General features: G+C 40.5%; 1 protein-coding gene across 1 annotated transcript in view; it reads left to right on the plus strand.

Moving 5' to 3' along the window:
* Positions 1–14,841: 14,841 nt before the first annotated feature.
* Positions 14,842–22,908, plus strand: part of ADSS2 (adenylosuccinate synthase 2) — a 36,614-nt gene continuing 28,547 nt past the window's right edge. Inside the window, exon 1 of the mRNA XM_064708819.1 lies at positions 14,842–15,214. Within this exon, the coding sequence (XP_064564889.1) occupies positions 15,053–15,214 (162 nt within the window). The 5' untranslated portion in view covers positions 14,842–15,052. The remainder of the gene's footprint in view (positions 15,215–22,908) is intronic.

Here is a 22,908-nt window from a genome sequence, read left to right on the forward strand (position 1 = left end):
CAAGAGTTCTGCAAGAGTTATGTTGATAAGCAGTAAAAGAAAATGGGACTTACAAGAGACAACCTCTGTTAAGAATAGGCTTATTATAACTCATGTGGGCTAGCAAACTTGAAAACAGGAGTTTCTAAATCTTTAGAAGAAAAGTTCTTAGTTTCTTACACATTGTCTGTGTGTGTATCACACTGACAGTTACCCATGCATCCCTAATGCACTGCAAGCAGAAAATGTCAGTATGCTTAATAAACAACTAACTTAGAGAATCCTATAAAAGTAACAAATGACATTATGTAATTCTGTATCCTTATATGCTTCACTTGGCCATGCTGGGTGTATTTTCTGCATTATTAATGAATTCTACTAAAGCATTCATTGATGGGTTCCTTATAGAGATCAATGATCTGTGCCATCCCCCCCGTTACAGGTACAAAGCATACTGCCATTTTATTTGGATCTATATGGATATGAACATGGCTCTGGTAGCTCAAATACATCAAGTCTGGAGTGAGTTTGAAACCTATGAGGTTTCCTTGAAAACATTCCAAAGAAAAAGAGAATGTGGATAATGAAAGTTAATTAACAGCCTTCCAATATTGCTTCCTTAATTTCAGTTGGCAGAATACAACTCATTAAATACATAGGATAATAATGGATCTGGCTACAAAATACCATCATCTGTGAAGCAGATGACTTGTTCAAATATCAAGGCTCAAGCAATTCTGTTTCAATACATCAGAATGCAGCAGGGCTAACAGAAACTCAAAAATCAAACAATTTAGCTCAGTATTAAGCTTTCTAATTATGGGTTCTGGAGTAAACATGATGCAGGACAGAACCTATTCTTACTCTAACAAACTATTTTGAGTTTCCTGAGAAGCTGAGTTTCAGAGAAGACTTAAGAAGCCTAAAACTAACTGTTGCTAAGATAAATACTGAGCAAAACTGTTGAAGGTTCCAAAAGCAGAAACACTTGGTAGCTCAGTTAAGATTGGTCTTGTTTCTTTTTCTCTCATTTCACTGGAAAATGTATCTCCAGAGGAACTGAGCTTGAAATTTCAGTTTTAGTTTTCATACCTTATCTAGTGATAATCTTCCTGTCCAGTCTGTCTAAAACTTGAATTAATCTATGGGCTCAGTGCTCTCAAGAGGGATGGTAAGGCATCTCTTGCATATGATTAATGGATTCAAGTTGCTTCATCCCAAACTTACTTCAGGTGTTTCTACCATATATTAACTTGCAGACTTATCTCAATAAATGAAATATTTGCAAAGTCTAAAATTGTGCAAATTCTGCTCTTCTAGATGTGAACATATGTGCCACTGGCTTCAATTTAAGGTGTTTCCACAAAATAACCAAATATTTGTGAGATAATTCAGATGAATCAATGGATTCTCCTCCTTCCAATAGATTTGGTAGGAGAAAAAAGACTCTAAATAAAGCAGTTTTATTTTCTCTGACCTAATTATTCTGCAGTTCAGTTGCATAAGGAAAGTAGCAGTTAGTAAGTAATGCTAGAACTCACACTGTTAAGGAGCAATTTACTGAAATTGCCAGAATGCCTAAGTTCCCATTTCAAGGGGGGAAGTGAATTATTGATGCCCTGCTGTGAAAAACGGGATAGGAAAAGCCCATTTCTGGTTATAGGGACTTTTGATCTGGAGTTATGCTATGTTGCCATCTAGTGATAAAATAGAAAGGTACAAGAGATGGCAGCCGAGGGAGGGGAAACCAAACTTACATAAACGGCGCTGTTTATCCCAGTAAAGATCATACCCGTTTATTGCAGTGTAATAAATATCAGTAATTACATGCTGACAGTAAAGTCTTTAATAAAAAGAAGGTAAAACCACAGAAATAGACGTGGATCTTTTATAATTGGCATTAAGAGAGTGTACAAAACTGGTAAGGGTCAGATGGCGAATATGCTTCAGGAAACATCTGCAGTTGAGAGCCCCTTATAAAATACACATTCAGAATCATCCCCACTACCCCATGAAAAAATTAGATTTGATAGATTTGGATTAGTTTTGGATTAGGAAGGCCTGTGATGTATAAAATTTTACAGATCATAAAACTTTTGTCAAATACTTTTGCTACATGTAAGTCCTTGTATTTTCCCATCACTGTTCGTTACTGCTTTGTTCTATTTTCTTATAAACTCTCAATCAAGTAAAAACTGTGAATTTTTGATCTTGCTTTCTTCTTACTCCATTAGCTTCTATTCAAAGAAAGTAGAACAATTACATGGAGTGAGTTTTTTAGGACTGACAGAAAGGTTTACTTAAGTTTAGGTACTGTGGTGAATGAAAGAAAGGGCAGCTGTATGTGCAGATGACAGCTCATCATCTACTATCTTTAACCTGTCTTCAAAGGAAAAGAAAAATTATTGATTTTGAATTATTGAATTTTGAATTATTGAATTGAATAAAATATTATTTAAGCACAAAGCTATCTCAAAGTAAAATAAAGAGACCCAGACATGGGCATTTCATCAAGAGCTTTCTTTCATCATGGTCCTACTCATCCCTGGCTGCTTGTAGAGTTGCAAGTGTAACAATTTTAAGTAGCGCTCAAGAAATAAAAACAAACCAAAATTATACTGTATCCTAATTTTTGATGCTCCTGAGAATAATACTTCTGTTTTTCAAATAGGTATGAACAATAGATACCTGTCTCAAATTCCAAAAAAGTTTGCACAGTCTCTGAGAACACTGTTTAAGTAGAATAAAGTTTATTATTAATTACATTTTAGTTCACCTAGGATAAGGCTGTTTATTACATCATTTTGTTTTTGAAATTCTTGGAAAATGGTATTATAAAATAAATTTTCGAACAATGGCATACCATTAAAATGATATTTACTCAGTCTAATAATTTCAGAATATACAACATTCAGTTTTCACTACATTCTTTCCATTGTAGCAGACAGAAAACGAAAGCAGTTTCCTAACATCTAGTTTTCTAACAGCAAAAGCATCTTCACAATACAATTAATATTGCTATCTTTCTTTTCCGCTTTCATTTTAATCTTGAAGATACTAAGAAATGTTAAAAAACCAAAAAAGATATAATGATGGCAACCTAAGAATAAAGAAAAAATCAAAATGAATTGTGGTGCCATGGATGCATATCTTGTGCCAGATACTGTGCTAAATACTAATTACTTTCCACTAATTGTTCAGGTCAGAAACCCATTCCTAACAAAATTTATTAGACATATTAATCCCTACAGCTAATCCATGTGAGATAATCTCTTAAATGAATCTCCATTCAGTTCAGATATCAATCTGAAGAGAATAGCTTGTACAGTATGTAGTCACATTTTATGTCTAAATTAAACAAGTAAATTGGCATTCCTGTTGTTGACATATCATGACTTCCACAATGCTTTTGCCTAAATCTTTTTCTGACAGTTTGCCAAACCAGGTGTATGAGGAACTCTGAGATGAGTCTTTGGTTTGACTGTCATGTTACTGCCAGTTAAAATTTCTGAATAAAATTTTCACAAAAACTGAAACTTCACTGAATCACTAAAACTTACTAATTATTTTGTCTCTATGAAATAGATAACAGGCTTCACCTTACTTATTGTACCTGTGTTAGTGCTGCACTATTGTCAGGAAAGAAACCCCTGCAAATTTATTTTTCCTAGCACAGTTAAAGCAAATAAATAAGGATGTATACAAGCAGAATATTTCAATAAGACATTTTCATTTTCAACTGGTAAATTGTCACATGGCATGCATTTAACTTTTTCTAAGTAGCATAATTTCAACTTGTGATGGAATAATTGCAGTGAGATCTATTTGGAAGAATCTGCACTTTCAGGATCATACAGCCACAAAAATAACTTGTAATAAGTAAAAGAGAGACACATTGATAGTTTTTTAACAGATACTAATTTATCAACACAATAGCATTTCTTCTTGTGACAGTACACAAATAATGTAACAATATAATATTAAATAAGTGCTGTAAGGTAATCTTATACTCTGTTTCGTTTTTGATTTGCACAGGCAACAACAACCAACTCAATCCCTGGAAAGGTCGTGGAGGGCCTCGTTTTGGAGGCCATCTCTATTCACATGGATGACAAGAAGGTGATCAGGAGTAGTCAGCATGGATTCACTGGAGGCAGATGATGTTTGACCAACCTGATGCCTTTTAGTGAGGCCTTCAACAAGGTCTCTCAGAATATCCTCACAGACAAAGTCAGGAATTGAGAACTGGGTAGGTGGGCAGTGAGGTGGGTTGAGACCTGGCTGAAGAGCACATCCCAGAGGGCTGTAATCAGTGGCACAGGATCTAGTTGAAAGCCTGTCACCAGTGGTGTCCCCAGGGTTCCATACTGAGCCCAGTATTGTTTCACAAGTTTATCAGGGACTTGGATGAAGGAGCAGATGCCTCCTCAGCAAGTTCACTGACAACACAAAGCTGGGAGGAGTGGCCAATGCCCCAGAGGGCTGCACAGCCCTTGAGAAGGACCTGGACAGGCTGGAGAGATGGGCAGAGGGGAACTGTCTGAAATTCAGCAAGGGCAAATGCAGGGTCCTGCACCTGGGGAGGAATAACCGCAGGCACCAGCCCAGGCTGGGGGCCAACGTGCTGAGGAGCAGCTCTGTGGAGAAGGACCTGGGGATCCTGGTGGACAACCAGCTGTCCATGAGCCAGCAGTGAGCCCTTGTGGCCAAGAAGGCCAATGGAATCCTGGGGTGCATTAGGAGGGCAGTGCCAGCAGGTCAAGGGAGCTGATCCTGCCCCTCTGCCCAGCCCTGGTGAGGTGCACTTGGAATGCTGTGTCCAGTTCTGGGCTCCTCAGGATAAGAGAGATGAGTAAGGACTGGGGCATCTCTAATGAGGAAAGGCTGAGGGAGCTGGGCCTGTTCAGCCTGGAGAAGAGGCCCTGAGAGGGGACCTCATCAATGGCTGTGTGTCTGAAGGAGGGGTGCTAAGAGGATGGATCCAGGCTCTGCTCAGTGGTGCCAAGCAATAGGACAGGAGAATGGCAGAAATTGATGCACAGCAAGTTCCACCTGAGCATGAGGAAGAGCTTCTTTACTGTGTGGGTGACTGAGCACTGGAACAGATTGTCCAGAGAGGTTGTGAAGTCTCTGGATGCAATCCTGTGCTCTAGGATGACCCTGCTTGAGTAGGGAGCTTGGACCAGATGACCCACTGTGGTTCCTTTCAACCTGCCCCATTCTGGGGATTCTGTGAGGGAAGCAGCACCTCCTGTCTCAGAAATAAAGGGGAAAAGGATAAGACTTCATGCAGAAGAGTTTTTTGTCCTCTCATGACATCACACTTCTCTCAGGAGCCCTTTCTCAGTCTCTCTATGTTCTTGTGTGCTGTGCAGGTATATACAGCCTGTTCTGCTGCAGCAAAGGAAGAGGAGTTACTCACTGCTGAATTTGTCAAGGAAATGTTACAGAGCTGTTATTTCCCTGTGTCTCACATATGTTTTCATGACTGGCACATTGCTGACATACTGCTGTGTCAGTCATGAAGACTAACACCTGGTATTTCCATCCCATGGTACATGCAAGAGGAATAAACATTCAGTGGGACGGACTCACCACCTTCCCCACGAAGTCTAGCAGTGTAGGGATGTGCACAGAGGCAGTTTTTATAAAACAGCTGACATGCTGCAAGTTTACATCCTACACTTTGCATCCTGCAGTTTCCTATTCATCTGCTCAAATCAAAATGCCGAGTCTTGCAATCCATCCTTAGAATAGGGCAAGCTGAGTAATCATACAGCTGCTTGCTCAGAGGTGGCTGAGTAGGAGAACTTGCACAGGAAGAATATAAGCTTGCCTCCACAGCTGTGAAGTTCAATAAATTTAGCAGACTGCAAACTACTTATGAATTCAATTTGTTAGCAAGGACACTTTTTTTTTACTATTGAAGGCTTTCATATTTTCCCACATGATCACAAGTTCTTAAAGAGGGGTTGAGGTAAGAAATAATGTATGTTATCAACTCTTTATATTGAATTTGGCAGATGCTATGAAATAAGGAATTTTATAAATAAGATGATATTAATTTACTGTACCAATAGAATGTTTAATCAGAGTCATTGTATGCCACACACATTTTAAAAATTTCAAACAAGTACAGAAATTCAAAGACGTTAATAATGGGTTGGTCTGCCAAAGTCTGCCATAATCAGCCTGAATTTGTGTCAAAATTGTTTTCCATAAAAATGAGGAAAAAAATGGAAAAGCTAAATTAAGATATAAGGCCAAGGAATATATTCAAATTCAAATTTACCTTGCTTTCACTGATGGAGAGTGGATCAGTTCTGCAAAAATAGTAAATTATGTATTACTTTAAATTATCATTAAAAAGATTGCTGTTGAGTATTTTACACAATTTAAATCAGTCTGCTTGTATGAGATGTATATACAGTGTCTAAAATAATGTTCTTAACGTACTGGCTTTGGTTGTTTTCACTGCATAAATATTTTAATACTTAAAGAGGGACCCTTATTTGCTGATGTTTCTCATTTTTAAACATCCTCCAGGCATTTTTCATAGGTTTTTTCTAACATTGCTTCTCTCTTAGCAAAAATGTGTACTATTTAAAGAAAGCATGACTTCTGAAAATGTTGCTTCAATTAAAGTTATCAGATTAAAAAGATCAGTTATCAAGGAAGTTTATCTGTTGCATCAGAGTGCACAATGGAGACTGTGTGTTGTGTCCTGGATGAGGAGAAGACTCACTTCTCAAACAGAGGAGACACATCCCTCTCTGTAACATGATGGAGCAAAGTGCTGCTTGTATTAAAATTAGAGCCTCAAAGTTTTCTGCAGCCTTACTGCAGCTGGAATGAACAAAGTCCAAGGGTGAGGAAAAGGCAGGGAAAACTGTTGTATCTTGGACATCAGAAATACAATAGAATTAGGTTTGCATGAAATTAAAATGTGAAATTAAGATTTAATTTAAATAAATAAAATTGAATTTACATTAAAAAATGTTTAATCTGATTAAGTCAATGGTACATCATCCACTGCTTTCAAAAGAGGTCAAGAATTCATCCATCAGTTAAAGTGGAAAAAAGAAGTTCTAGACAATAATTAGAGTTTAAAATGTGGAAGCATGTTTTAATCACCCCTCCAGTACAATGTTAAACAACCGTGGCAGAGCTCAGGGGTGATCAGCAGAGTAGAATCCAGCTGGAGGTGTGGAGTCACTGGCATTCCCCAGGGATCAATACTGGGCCCATTCTTATCCAGCTTGTTTATCAGTGGCATGGAGGCCCCCTCAGCCAGTTTGCTGATGGCACTGAACTGGGGGAGTGTCATGGATCACCTGAAGGCTCTGCTGCCATTCCGTGGGACCTGGATGGGCTGGAGAATTGGGCAGAGAGCAGCACAATGGGGCACAGCAAGGGCAAATTCTCCTGAGGTGGGGAGGAAAAACCCCGTGCCAGCACAGACTGGGGACTGACCTACTGGAGAGACCTCTGTGGAGAAGGACCTGGGGTTCCTGTGGATGACAAGTTGTCCATGAGCCAGCAGTGCCCTTGTGGCCAGGAGGGCCAATGGTGTCCTGGGGAGCATTGGGAAGAGTGGTCAGCAGGTTAAGGGAGATGATTCAGCCCTGGTGAGGCCACCTCTGGAATGCTGTGTCCAGTTCTGGGCTCCTCAGCACAAGAAACAAAAGGAGATATTGGAGAGGGTCCAGTGGATGCCACTAAAAGGATGAGGAGTCTGGAGCATCTCTTATGAGGAGAGACTGCAGGAGCTGGGCCTGTTCTGTCTGGAGAAGATTCAGAGGGGATCTCATTAATGCATTTAAACCTCTCAAAGGAGGGTGCCAAGAGGATGGTGCCAGACTCTTCTCCATGGTGCCCACTAACAGGATGAGGAGCCATAAACTAAAACACAACAAGTTCCACCTCAACATGAGGAACAACTTCTTTCCATTGAAGGTAGAAGAGCATTGGAACAGGCTGCTCAGGAAGGTTGTGGGGTCTCCCTCTCTGGAAACATTTAAAACCCACCTGGATAAGTTCCTGCTCTCAGTGACCCTGACTTGACAGGAGGGTTGGAATGGATGATCTCAAGAGGTCCCTTCCAGCCCTAAGGATTCTGTGACCCTGTAACTACAGATTATCTTCAAATTTGCTGAAAAAAACCTCTATGACTACAAAACTAAATTTGTAGTTATCAAGCAAACACACAAGTAATTTTAATTACTGTGTCTGAAGTGGAAGAAGTTGACCTTTGTTTCTTCTAGGATGAGAGATTGCTTCTATTAAGGTTGGTTTTGGCTTCTTGTCAATCACATTATGTTATAGTTTAGTAACTACACTCAGTGGATTCCTTCCGGCAAAACAAAATTTAAAAGAGCAATTAAGTGTTCATTTCTACAGTAGTATCTGGGAAATTTAGGAAGACATTCTCAGAAAATATTAACACTAATCAAACAGTGAAAGAATAATTAAATGCATGAAAGACTATCCTAGGGTTGACAGAAAAAAATCCAAGTAAAAACCTTACTATCCTACTGTACAAATAAACAGCAGTTGCATGGCTTTGAGGGCAAGCACATCATGCTTTAGATTCACAGGAATTATCAGAAGGGTTCAAAACTCTTGAGAAATAAATGTACTGCTATTTATTTCTATTATGTTTAGAGAAACAGGACTTCGTATACATATTTTGTAAGCAAAAGTATTCAATTAAAATACCGCTGACTAGCATTACAGATGTTTTCCTCCTCACTAAACAAAGCAAGCCAGATACTAGCAAACCCCATGGATGATAGGAGCAGAATACAAGTTCCTGTTTTCACCTAAAAGCTAATGGGTTTATTCAGAAAGTCTACAGAGCTTTTTTCAGTAGTCTCACAACCATTAGACTTTTCCTTTCCTTGCTCTTAATGCTTCCAAGTACAAGGTGATCACAACTCTGGTAGGGCTTCCTAGACTGACAACTGCCAGGGCTCCTGTCAGGTCCTGCTATGCTACAATATGTGCTCTTATGTTTCACTACTCATTTTTCCTGGCTTCTCCAGCACACTTCAAGAGCATTCTGTCTCCTCCACACCAGTGGCATCCTCTCTTCGGTTATTTTTAATTCCTACTTTGAGCAGATGTTTTTTAGCTGCAACTTTATTCTCTCAAGTTTGTCTCCTCTTTGTAATCTATTGCTTATGAGCTGCCTTCTGCAATTCTGTCTTGAAATGCTGATTTACCTCAGGCAATGGGTAGCTGTGGATTTGTTCAGTGCTACATCTGAATCCACATGTTAATATCCTTCATTTTTAGACATATTTGAAGTACAGAATTTTTAATGGATTTTAATTCAAAATGCAAACAAAGAAGTTCTCAATTTGACCTGAATATAGATATACATTATCTGAAAATCATAGATTCCAAATGGATAGATTTTTATTTTATTTACATCAGATAATTAAATACTATGTGTTATTTTCTACAGAAAATGATACTATTACATGTTTATAAAAATATTTACACAGAAAAATACTTAAACTTTCTGTTTGTGAAGCTGCCATCACTTACCACAGGAAAAAATTAGAATGATCAGAAGTACATTTTGCTTTGATACACTGTTCTTCCTAGTCCTATTAGGTTATGGTTTGCCTGTAACAATATATACATCTGCTTGTATCAATATATACATCTATATCATTACTTGTAGAAAAAGCTTTGATTCATGGATAGTCCAGTTGTGTTCACTGAGACTGTTTACAAACACATGGGCATGCTTGGAAACTCAGAGAGAGTTAGTGAACACAAACAGGCATCAATTAGTTTTGATGTTCATTAGTTAAGTTTCAGCAATCTCATCTGGTAAGAGAAAATATTAAATTAAGAGATGTTGCTCACATATTTTGTATTCATTGTTACTTAATAATGTCTGCATGATGGTTTTTTTATCTTACCATTTTTTATCTTACCATTTAATGTAAGACTAAAATTTGGTAACATCCTTTTTAAGCTTTAATCATACTGCAGAATACAGAAAGAGGTACAAAACCACTCAGTGGTCATTGCAAAAGCTGAGGGGTTTTGCAGCTGCACATGAGAACCAGCTGCCTTTTGTCCCCAGAGAAAGTATGGGATGCCACTAGGTAAAGCAGAGTAGCCGGATGCTAAAGGGATGCATGTAAAATATTTAATATGGATATAAAATAGACAAGGCTATCAGAAATCTTAGATTCATTGATTCATCAAACCATCTCTGTACTAATGAAACTCCCTTCTTACTTGGCAGTTTTCCACCACAATCTTTTAGCAATAAAGATGGGTTATTTTGTAAACAGCACATCCAATTCTGGAGCTCCATTTCACTACAGACTATGGTGCTGTGAGAGACACCTGCATCCAAAGTATCACAAGTATGCAATGATCAGATCACAAATTTATTTACACAGACTTTATTTTTGAAGTCCCAGCAAATGGACAATTCAACCAAATTGTTGGTTTTGGTGAAATAAAATTATTTTAAAAATAACACACAAATGCTTGACCCTCGTTAGCATGAGCTAAGGACAACTAAGAATGCATTTATATTAAACCTTGAAAACTTACGATTTCAGGATCCTCTGAGAAAAAGCTCACATTTCTTTTAAACTGAGAATACATCTACAGTTCAGCATTCCAGTGACAGATAATCTACATCTCTGAGACTGAAGGATTATAGCATTATTTATAAGCACACTGGACCAAATGTAAAAAAAAAAGAAAGAAAAAGAAAAAAAAAATTGAGAAAAACTTGAACATAAAAGCATGTAAAATATTCATAAAGCTTTTGGCTCAAGTTTTTCTTACATGTATGTGAGACAACCTGGCTACTGTGCAGTACCAGTGACACTTTGGGGACCTACAAGATGACTGTGTCTCAACAGCTCCACAAACAAGTCCCTGAGTGAAGGCGGCTGGCAGGGCACATTTCCCAGCCCCAGCTCTCTGAGAAGGCCGAATGGGTGACACATCTTCATCACCTGCCTTTAAGGTCACACTTTGCCCCATTCACCTGCTTAGTCTCATATTATCATGGCCCAAAACATCAGATAGGATTAGTAGCAGAAGAAATTCAGGGTTTTCAAGTCTTGGGTGTATGGGTTTCAGGTTAACAAAGACAAAGCTTTATTCTAACCTGTATTTAACAACCAAACTGAGCAGTAGCTCTTACCCACAGCCCTAGTTGCACTTTCAAGAGATTGTGAACTCAGGGTGCTGTTCTCAAACAGATTAAGCCTGTGTAAACTGGGGCTACCGTGTTCCCCTCCCTTGAGCTGACACTTTTGCAATGACTCAGATAAGGGAACTATTCTAACAAAAAAACAGACCTAGGAACACTTGCTAGTGCATCCAAATATATAATTTGTGATAACATACAAAACCAGTACTTTGTAATGTTCTTTATCTCATTTTTATCATGAGGAAAAAAGATTAATGAATGTAACAAAAACAATTAAGGGAAATTTTAAATGGAAAAACTAATTTTAAAATAGTAATAACAGGCAACAAGCAGGGATCAATTACATTAGCACACTGTTCAAATAAAATTATGTATGTCCTGACTGTATAATGATTTCTTTTCCTCCTAAGCTAAGCTGACAGCATCCTGGAGAGCCTGAAATACTACAGATGCTGACCATGTCTGGCACAGTGATTCTTAGGCTTTTTTTGACTTTGACGTTTTCAACACCTAATATTTTTTGTGAGCCACTGTACATCTTAACATCAACTTACAATAAGAAAATGCTCTCAAGATGATGTAAATAATCAGGAAGTAAAACTAACTTATCTTTTACTGGATGTTTTAATGAGATTAGTGGAAAATTTCAAAATTTTATTCTTTAACACTGTTCTGTATGACACATGCAGATTAGCTAACCATGGCCCACATGGCCCACAGAATACTTTTCTGCAACCACTGTTTTAATGTAGATAAAACCTCCCTGTAAAATATCTGTGTATTACATCATTGTCACAGGCAGAACCAATTTTAACAGAAAACTCCTACCATAGGCCATGTGCACTGATGTTTTCATTGCCAAGGGTCATTTCTTCCATCTGTATCTTTCCTGAGAGTCAGAAATTGCTTACAGTAGGAGAAACCATATCAGAAAAGTATTAACATCACTCAGGAGTCCTTCAACACAATTAAGAAGTATCATTAAGGAGAAAGAAGTAGCACACTCTGACCCATGAGCCAGCAGTCCAGCTGGCCTTCTTCCTTGTTACAGCACTTACCCTTCATTCATGCACACTCTTGATTTTCTGGAGTTCTTACCCAAATTCTCCTCTAAACTACTTGGTATGTCATTTTATAAATGCATAATCAGAATATGTGGGATACTTCGTTAGTATAATTAAAAATACAGGGATGTAACAATTTCACATATATCATTAAAACATCTGAATGAAATGGAGATCTCACACTGCTTCTGTTTAATGTTTATCAAAAATTTCTGAGTCTCCTGCATTTATTGGGAGGCAGGAAATGGAGTTCAGATGAAAAGCCTGAATGTACCCAAAAGAGTGTGAAATTTGTGATAAATGTAACTGCCTCAGTTCATTGTATCCAGTCAATAACACTGTAAACAACTCAGAAGTTGATACAACCCCAGCTTCACCAGAGTACACTTTTTCCATGGGTTCAGTTTTACAAAGGCAATTCCCACATACCATCTTGCTCATGCCAAAAAGGCAGTCACATTCCTTCACTCCTTTAACATAAACTCTTGCTGTTTGTTTGGAGACACCTCTAAATGCCCACCCGGCCTTCCCAGAGCAGGCTCAGCTTGACCAAGGCAGGCAAAAAGCAAATACAGTCCACGTGTGTTTGAGGAAAAACCCAGCACAGTAGCATTTCATATTGTTGCTGGTTTTCTTGCTTATACCAGATGAGCCACAACAAATGCAGTGCCTGTTTTTGATAAAGGGTATTACACACCAGTTGTGGTTGTCTTTTGGTCAAAAGTTACCAGATTTCAGTACTATACTATAAATACAGTTAGTGAATCGTGCCAATAAGGAATATTTAGTATCTCTTAGTATTGGAATGAAAGCCTCCGTTTAGTTTACAAAGAAGAGGGGATAGATGATAATATCCACATAATACCATGTATTACGTAAAATTTCTAAACCTTGCAGTACCAGCCAGTATAGATTAAATTGATCTTTATTAAATATTTACAGGTTTTCCAGAAGTGAAGTGTCTATCATTTTCCTCCCTAGCAACAAACCATACCAAAACATAATCTCAGAGCTCCCCTGCACCAAATAAAAATAGCAGAACAACAGATTCCTGTGTCTGAGAGTCTTTGGAAAGTGACATTACACTTACATCCCATTACTAGGACACTATGAACTCAAATATATTTTGAGATCCAAGGTAATATTTGCTTTGGCAACAATGAAGTGTTCATATGATTCAGCTATACTGGAAAATCATATCCTGAAACAATCTTTACCAATGCTTGAAGAGTCATGAGATGATCTATGGCCCCAGAAGTGACTGTACTAGAGCAAAGTTTGCCATTGTGTCAAGATGACTGGAGAAAAATCACTTCAGCAGCTCTATATGCCTTTTAGTGACTTCCCACAAGCTCTGTGCAGGGATACAGAAGTCATGACTGTATATATATATATATATATATATGGGGTTTTTTAGCAAAAGGAGACAAAATATGGGCTATAAGGTTTCTTTAAGGAATTATGCTCCTTGAATTGTATACACACAATTGCCTCCCATCACTTACAGTTGCTCAATGTCTTCATTCCGAATTGACTACTTTGTCATAGCATCTGTTAGCACTGACATGAAGGATTTATGTATTTCCATCTAAAAAAAAAAAAAGTTCTCTGTCAATATTGTATTTAATTATGTGTTACATACCTCTCTAGCTTTACAAGACACAGATAAACTTTTCTCCAGTGGCTTTTATAGATCCTCAACTTCTCGGCTGGAATAATCTGAAAGAGCTGAGAAGCAACTAAAAGACTCCAGCCTGCCAGACAGCTGCTGTGACTGCTCAGTGACTCAGGTCTTTGAGTAACTGTCTTGGCAATAATTATTACATCGTTCCCATTTTTATGCCTTTTTAATAGCTACTTTACAGGGAAAAAAAAAAAAAAGGAAAAAAATCTTCCCTCGGGGTTATTGGTTCTATGAAGGAGGAAGGAAGGAAAACAGCCACTGAGACATTGGTTCCAATTCTGAGTGTACATGGTGAAGGCGTTTCTCTGCTATGGTTTTTTCCATTATTGTTTTATTTCCTCATGAATAAGCCTGGGGCCATGTTCCGGTGTCTCTGGAGAAAATGGCCTCTAATATTCAGCCTTCGTTCCCCAAACTTTAATTTATAGCCTTGAGATCATTGATGCAGCGAGCCCAAGCGCGCAGGCAGTGCTGCGACACACTGCACACACGCGTGCAGCTCTGACACCCGCGGCAAGAGCCGCAGCTACCGCGGCAGCTGCAACCCAGGGGGAGAGGGAGCCGCAGCCACCTCTGCGCCACGGGCACGCCATCGCCGCCCTGGAACCCTCTGCCCACGGCCGCCAGGCACAGGCGCCATCCCGGCCCCGCCATGGCCGCGCCCCCCCCGTGCCTCGGCCTCCCGCCGCCGCGGGGCCGCCTGGGGCAACCGCCGAGGCGCCGTCCTGCCGCAGGTGCGGCCGCGGGGACTACGCGCCCCAGCATGCTCCGCGCCCGGCTCCCCGCCGCGCCTCGCGTGGGGAAGGCCGCGCGGCGCGCTGGGTAACGTAGTCGGAACTGGGAGGTGTAGTGGGGGAGCGCAGGGAAAAGAGCGGCCGGGAACGGTGGTGACCGCTTCGGTTTTCCACGCGAACGAGCGGCGAGCTCCAGCTGAGGGCAGGGGTCGGGCTGGCGGGGACTGGCAGGGCAGGTCAGGCCGATAGGCGGCGGCACCTGGACGCGCCAGCAGCGGCACCGCCCGCCCGCCTGGCGGGGAGGGGAAGGAGGAGGCGGAGGCGGGGGGAACGGAGCGGCTGCCGCGCGCTGCCGCATGTGCCTGGAGCGGCGCCGGAGCGGGCAGTGCGAGCCATGGCGGAGCACGGCGGCCCCGGCATCCCCAACGGCGAGTGCGCCGCCCGCCGCCCCGGCAACAGGGTCACCGTCGTGCTGGGCGCCCAGTGGGGCGACGAGGGTAAAGGCAAGGTGGTGGATCTGCTAGCTCAGGACGCCGACATCGTCTGCAGGTGCCAGGTGAGGAGGAGGAGGAGGGAGGCGGCCGGGGCGCGGGGGAGGCCGCGAGTGTCACCTTGAGGCGGGCGGCCCCGCTACCGGCCCCGCCGGGCGCTTCTAACCGCGCCGGTTGTACCCCGAGCGCCCGGGGAGGCGCAGGGCCGGGGGCGGCGGGGGCTGCGGGGCAGCGGAGCCTTCCGTGGCGAGAGCCCCGTGCCGGGCTCCGCAGCCCTCCCGCGCCTCCTTTGTCCCGGCGCCGGGGGAAGAGGAGGAAGAGGAAGGCGCCCTCCTCGCCGCCCGGAGCTGGCCCCCGGCAGCAGGAATGCGCCTGGGGTCGCGTTCTCCCTCCCCCTCAGGCCTCCCACTCTTTGTGTCCGGGGGGCGCCGGGAAGGGGCCGCGCTCGGCGGCTTCGGCAGCGTCGCCGCGGGGCCGGGATCCCGCCCGGAGCCCTCCCGGGCCCAGCGCCGGCAGCGGCGCGAAACCGCCCGCGAGTTGTAGGATGCACGTGGGGGATTCGCGTAGTCCGCCACTACTCGGGCGTCTTCAGCTGAAACTGGCTGGCAAATGATTCGCCTGCCCTCGCTCCGAGATCGGTGTTGTGTCAATGGAATCCCACATTTACCTGCTTAGATATTTATAAATTTTTTTCCCTCTCTACGGAGGCCTTATTCCTGCTAAAAAAGAAAAAAACCCACCCAAAATCGTCTCTAGCCTGCAAGCAAAATACTCTTAATGCCTGATTTAAAACAACACAGATCTCAGGTGTTTTTCTTAGCATCTCTAGTATAGTAATTCTGGAGAGAACAGCACAGTGAACTGAAGGTGCACACGGTTTTTTCTTAAAGTTGAGAGATACAGCAGCTAAAATGCCTGTAGTATGTGCAGGTTTCACGTAAGTGTTGTTATCTGTGTGCTTTTGTTGACTGCGCAAATTAAATTTGCTCTTAAATAAACATATTTTGGAAGTGCGTACCATTCCCCAAAGAGTCCCATCGCTGAACTGTTGTTATCCAATGAGAAGTGCATATAAACTGGTGTTTTCAAAAACAAGTCAGTTGCAAAGCTGACAAGTCAATACCTTGAACTTCAGGGAATTAAATTTTGAAGTAAACAAATAGATTCGTAAATAGCTGTTTTTACAAATGAATTTTTTTTCCACTTCTCTGTTTTTTGGTCTGGTATTTTTTTCTTTTTTTTTTTTTTTAATAAATCTGATGTGGTGCTGTGGTATGACTGCGTGGCTTTGTGGATCATAGAACAGAGTGACTCAGTTCGTCCTTTACGACTTTGTTCTTGAAACTTGAAGGGCGCCTAGGTGAATGTGTATGTTTAATACTGAGTTTTGGAGGAGAGACAAGAGAGGCAAACAGTGAATTTCTGCGTGCACGTTTTCATGTACTTGTTACTTGCTTTGAATCAGCTGGGTAAAGGATGAAGAAAAGGGAAAAATTCTGATGTTATCTCAGTCTAGAATTCCGTGGCCATATCGCAAGCCATGAACTTCTGCCATTTTTAACAGCTCGTTGCTCCTGATGAAGGAAGTTTTTCTTCCTCCTTTCTTCCCTCCCTGTAAATCGCTGTGCCCCTCGGGTCTCCACCCATGCACTAGCTCTTGCAACTGAACACCTCTGTAAGTTGATTTAACTCATCAGAGTGGCAGGAAACTATTTGTTGGCTTTACATTCTTCTGTTCTAGTAAATCAAACTGGGTTTTATTGGTTCGAAGGACCTTGGTGAGAAGAGAGGTCCAGAACAGGGTAAGCACAAGGAATGATTTCTCAGAATGAGAGGAGAAAATAGGAATATTATCCTTCAGTGGCACTGATAAAATTAAATAATTTATTATTATTGAATATTCTTTCTATGTATACAAGCATATTTGTGAACTTTTTGTTAGTGCTGGTAAATCAGTCTGACCCTTGTGCTCTTTGTAGTGGTACCAGTCCATCAAGAAAGAGAGTCACACACTGGTCTGGTGCTTGCTAATATCAGCTTTCTGTAACTGGAGCTGCTGATTCTTATTTCACCGTTGTACTCTTACTTATTCCAGGATGGTTCCTTCTGTTCATCGTGCCACAGAGTTGCTAGAATGCCTGTGGATGACGTCAAATATTTCCAGAGTGCTCTTGTGGAAAATTTATTAGTACAAGTGTTGGAGGCCTAGGAAAGTTGATGTAGCAGGTCTGAGATGTCTTGGAAACTCGTGTGGTACTTACAGTGAGACACTCCAGGGTTCTTCTCACTGGCCTTTGTTCTGGGCACATGCAGAGCATGAACATGGTCTTGTCCCAGAGGTGAGAGTGACTTATCACTCAGTTATACAATGCCTGTGGAGGCACTGTGAGAAGTTGTGCTCTGAAGTCTGTGGCCTTCTTGTCTCGCAAGCAGCGTGTGCTGATGACTCCGGTTTGATCGACCAACTGTGGCATTTGGGACCAGGTGCTTACTTGGGTGTCATTCAGCAGTTAGCTGAATGAGTATGTCAGGAAATAAGTTGCATTATGACTCTACTTCTAAATAGCACCCTCTAGAGTATTTTATCGTGGGTTTAGAGGTTGTGAAAAGCAGTCTTGTGCTCATGGGAAGAGAATGGTATTTTCAGAGGACAGCTTCAGAATTTAACAGAATTTAGTTTGTTATCGTTTCAAAAACAACTATTAGAAGAAGCTAAGCTAAAATTAAAATATGTCCAGGGGCGGCATGCATGTAGTTGAAACTGCACTGGCAACTATGATAGTTTTGTGAAGATACTGCTCAGGGTTCATGTACAATTAATAGAAATGTGTCTATATGACAGGTAAAGTGTGTAGTTGTTCTTTCACTGTAAAATCAGAATTGTTCATTGTTCTTGTCTTACCTCTTGGGGATTTCTGGTAAAATGGTTCTGTTGATAAAACAAATACATTGATGAGACTTTGCACTTAAACCTGTATCTTGTCTTCCGTGTATTAAAGAACAAAGTCTGTCCACATGCTATCCCATAAATCATAGTTCAGACAGTAAAAGAGAGCAAGAATTGATTTGGGATTCAGGATTAATTGCCAGAAAAACTTTGGTTTCGTATGATTTTTGATTGATATCATTTTGTCTTAGTAAGCAGTTAGCCTTCATACCAGCAAACCTGACTATTTTTAGGTTACATTGTCTTTTGTAAATCCATAGATAATGGAAAGTTAAAGGAAAACATTTCTTGTTCTGATTAAGGACTTCCAACCATTACAGAGTGCAGCCAAGTTAGGGAATGAATTACCAAAGTTTCATTTGTTAGTGGGAGTGATGGAAATGGGAAATTAATGCAAGCAAGTTATTTTAGATAATATTTTTTTCAAAACGAATGCAGTACTAAAAGATGATGTGAATCTCTTATATCAACAGCACCCAATCTACCAGTGGTTACCATACAGCAAAAAATGTAATATTTGCAATGATTCTGTTCTCTCACTCATTTCATCAGGAAGTTTTGATCACTTCCTTTTCTTACTGTTGGAGGTAGTTGATTTAGTCAGAGAATTAATCCACAGAAAGAAGATTTCTAAGCTTTAACTTATTTTTTATGCCATATTCCTCTTGCTAAAGAATCCCATTTTGCTGCTTCTTTGGTTCTGTCCTACAGTTGTTGCAACTTTGAAGCAGAATTGCAGCTTCTTGCCAGATCTTCTCGTCTGGTTTCAGTGTGATGTGCCTGCTGTGGGATTCGACTCCTGAGCTGCTAATGCAAGGGAATTGCAGCGTGTGGAGTCTTCATAGTCCCTTTTTCCTCTTCTGCCCAACAGCAGTGGGTACAGCAATGCACTGCTAATGGCTTGATAATGTGGCATCTGTGTGCAACATCTAGAGGAGTTTTCAGTGCCCAGATCCTTGGGGTTAGGCAGTCACCATCAATCAGCTGATAAGCGACTGATAATGGTTACCATCGATCAGCTGCTGACTGAAGTCCTCACACTAATGCTGCCTGATGCCTTCACTAATCTTTATATGGCTACTTTTTTTAAAAAATGGGAATAAAAAAAAATTATTCCATTTGCCAAGACCACTTTTTTTTTTCTGAATATTCTCATTTGAGAAATATTTGACTCAAGAGCCTATGCAAGCCATGCAGAATTAGGAATACTAGAATCAGTAGCTATAGTTGTTGGTGCTCATTTTTTAGCAGCTCAGGCGTTCAGCAGTGGTGCCTAACTAGAGCTTTTTTCTAAGTGCTGGGTGCACTGCTGGACCTTGTGGTGGTTGGCAGCGTGCCAGTGGTGTGCTGTGGTGAGGAAAGAGTCACTGAAGTTCTGTCTTTGGCCTCCCCCATCAGTGAGCTCTGGGCTTACAGACCTGCTTTAAAGCATCACCGGCTGGTGATCTCATTACTGTAAACAATCACACAATGTCTACGTTATTTTAAACAGAAGAACAGCTTAAATGTGATTTTCCAACCCATAAAGTTTGCACTATTAACAATAAGGCCTTAAAAGCACTAAAGAGCAAATTATACCTTGATCTACTGATTTCTTAATGCTCTTTCCATCTTACTGTTACCTGTTGCTACAGAAGCTTAATGTGTTTGTTGACTGAGGTGCAATACTCTGCAGCAGTTCATTAAGATTTCAAATGCATTTTTTTATTACTACTGTGCTACTTCATGCATTTGGAAGGTGTTTCTGTAAGTGTTCCCAAAGTAACTTCTTCTTTTTCATGTCCTTTCTTGAGTATTGTTGTGACTGTAGCACACATTGGTGGGGTTTTGTGCATTGAAGCAATGCAGTGCTGGACATATCTGTGCTTTGAATGTTTTTCTTGCTCCTTATCTGCCTGCCTCACTTGATCTCTTATCTCTTAGAGATAGATTGGTCTTTATTCTGGACTTCAATAATAACTCCTGTTTCCTGCCTGGCATATGTAGGCATTGCCAAACAATGAAATTTTGCAGGTCGGGTAAAACAAAGTCAGAACCATCTCTAAAGAGTCTTTCTGAATAACTCCTTTCTGTAGTAGTCCTCAGAGCTAATTCTGTCAGTATAGAGAAATGGATGGAGTTCCATAAGATTAATGGACTTCAGAAAAGGTCATGTTTTATTTGTTAGGAGAAAACAGGTGAATGTGTAAAACACAGTGTTCTTATTTTGTTACATTCTGCCTCAAACTACATTCTTGATGCAACAACGCTTGTACTACACATTCAGAAATTTCTGAAGTCTAGCCAAAGTTTGAGAAACCTTTATAAAGTGTGTAACATGATGGCTCCTTGAACTAGGTTTAGATCTTGCAAACTTGAATGGATTTGTAAACGAAGAAAATGGCTAACTGCTGTCTGCTGCTTATACTGAGATTCAGTGGTAGGTTATGCACTAGGGTTTGTTAGCTGTTTATTCAGTGGGGATGGAGAGGGGAGAGAGAGAAACTAATCACAAAATAGATGAAAATATGGGAAAATGAATTAATATCCAAACCTTGTGGCTTTTAAAATTGTTTATGCATTTTTAAAGGGGGATGGTTTGCATTCTTAAGGTCAAAATCAAGTTTTGACAATATGTCTTGAAATGAGAAGTGAGCAGCATAGCAGTTGCAAAACTGTGCCTACCTGGGGACGCTTCATGGGGTTCAGATGTGTCTCCTCATTAGGCTGATGAATTTTTGAAAGGTATGCTCAGCATTCCCAGAATCTGAGTGTAGCAAGAAGCAGCCTTTCACATGTTTCTTGTACGTGATGGTAGTATCCAGCTTTCTTGGTATATTCTTTTACTTTTCATCTAAGAGTTAAATGAAAATGTTTACAAGCATATGATGCCAAAGCAACATTGACTTGCTTCTTGCCCAACTTGGCAGTCACTTGGATAGCTAGCTCAGAAACAACAGTGGTTGCCCTGAGCTAAAAATGAATGCTGGAATGTGGTAGCAATAAAAGTAAACTGTAGAAAAAATTATGCACACACACATCTGATGGAGAGAGTTGAAAGGAGTGTATGGCTTCTTCCTTAACATTGCATGAGATAACATCTCTTTAAAGTAGACAACTAATTTTTATTCTAGAGGAAATAACTTGAAAGACTTCTTTGCTCTTCCCTGAGGCATCATATTTTTGAGATAGACAACTTGGCATGATCATGTCATAAGAAAAGGCAGTGATTGTCATCATAGACTTTTTGGGTAGATGGTTCTCTTAAATGCACATGTCAGTATTTCAAAGCTGCTCTGAATACTCTTGTATTTAGTACCAGTTTAGAGAGCCATTTCACAATATGCTGTTAATTGCAATTTCAATCTGCTTTCCTTCAGTCTTTTTTCTCCTAAGCACCTCCACTGCTAAGTAAAGTTGTAGTAATGCAGACCAGTCTTAGCAGCTCTGGTGGGACTGCTGTAGGCAGGGGGAGTTGAACTGTTTTTAAGTGTTCAGAAGGGATTTAACTGTTCTGGTGTTTATGCTAACATCTGGTCTGCTCTTGACTAACAAACATGGGCTCTGGAAAAAAAAAAACCTATTTTCAACATACATAGGTCTAAAATGGAGAAAGATAGGCTGTTGTTCCTCTGTCTTAATTTTACATGCACTGTGTTTGTGTTCTCACAGTGATTTCTTTCTTGCATCTTCTATTTACATATGTGCATATGTAATATTTGGGTACCACACATGGCACGCATTCGTTCTTGCTCTTTGTGCTCTACACAAGAACAAGGAAAGCTTTGCTGGGTTTTTTTCTGCTCATAATGAGGAGACATATTTTTTGCTTTCAGTTTATGTACAAAAATTCTGCTTTCCTTTTTGGTTTTGCTGAATATCTAAATTGGTCCATTCATGTTTGTTTCCTATTAGATTGTTGTCACTTTTTTTGCAGAAAAAAAAAGAAGGGAAACCTCCAAAGTTTTAAGCTAGAATGAATTTAAAACTGAAAGGACTGTCTTTCAGTGAATGATGGATATACTAAGTATATCCATCATTCACTGAAAGAGTTCCCTGTGCCAGGAAGATGATGGAAGAACTGCAAATTCTTATCCCTTAAACTGGAAGGACAAGCAGTGATGTCCCTTGCATGCATTTTTAGCAAACCAGTGAGATTGGCCACAAACTGAGGAGCAAGGAACTTGTCTGATCAAACTCACCAGAGAAAAAGTGTTCTGATTCAGGAGGATGTCTCTGTAAGCATTTGAGTAGGGCTTTGTATAATTTTCAGTCTTTTTGGGAAGTGAGATTCCATGTTTCCCGAGTTGTTGGCTTCATTCAGCTTCACATGAGCCCCTAAGTTAACAGGCATTCCACTTAAAATATACCAGAGCTTGTAACATCCACTTCCATAAGCTGAGTTTCGGTAATGGCTGGTTATGCACTGGAAACTTGAAGTCTTAGCTGATAAATTTCCTTGTGCTATTTTAATTCATTAAAAAAATAATCTTTTGGTTTAAAAAGAGCATCTCTCTTTAATCTTGGGAGTTGAGATTATGTTGCAAAAATATTGATTAAATAGTCATCAGTTCACCTTTCTGAAGACCAGCATAGGTCATTACTGTTTTGTCAAATTTACTTTATTAAATTATCAAGACTCCTACAGAACTCCAGTAAAAAGGCTGGTTCTTATTTGTCCAGTGAATGAGCTTAATAAATGAACGTTCCTTGGGGGCTTTTCACTTGTACAACAAGGCAATTCTGGAAAAAATTGCTGTTAAATATTATTATCAATGCTTCTTCTCTGTGTTGTATTGTGATTAGAAAGCTATTGTGCATGGACAGAATGTA

This window comes from Zonotrichia leucophrys, chromosome 3 (genome assembly GCF_028769735.1).
Source record: "Zonotrichia leucophrys gambelii isolate GWCS_2022_RI chromosome 3, RI_Zleu_2.0, whole genome shotgun sequence".
Classification (NCBI taxonomy): domain Eukaryota; kingdom Metazoa; phylum Chordata; class Aves; order Passeriformes; family Passerellidae; genus Zonotrichia; species Zonotrichia leucophrys.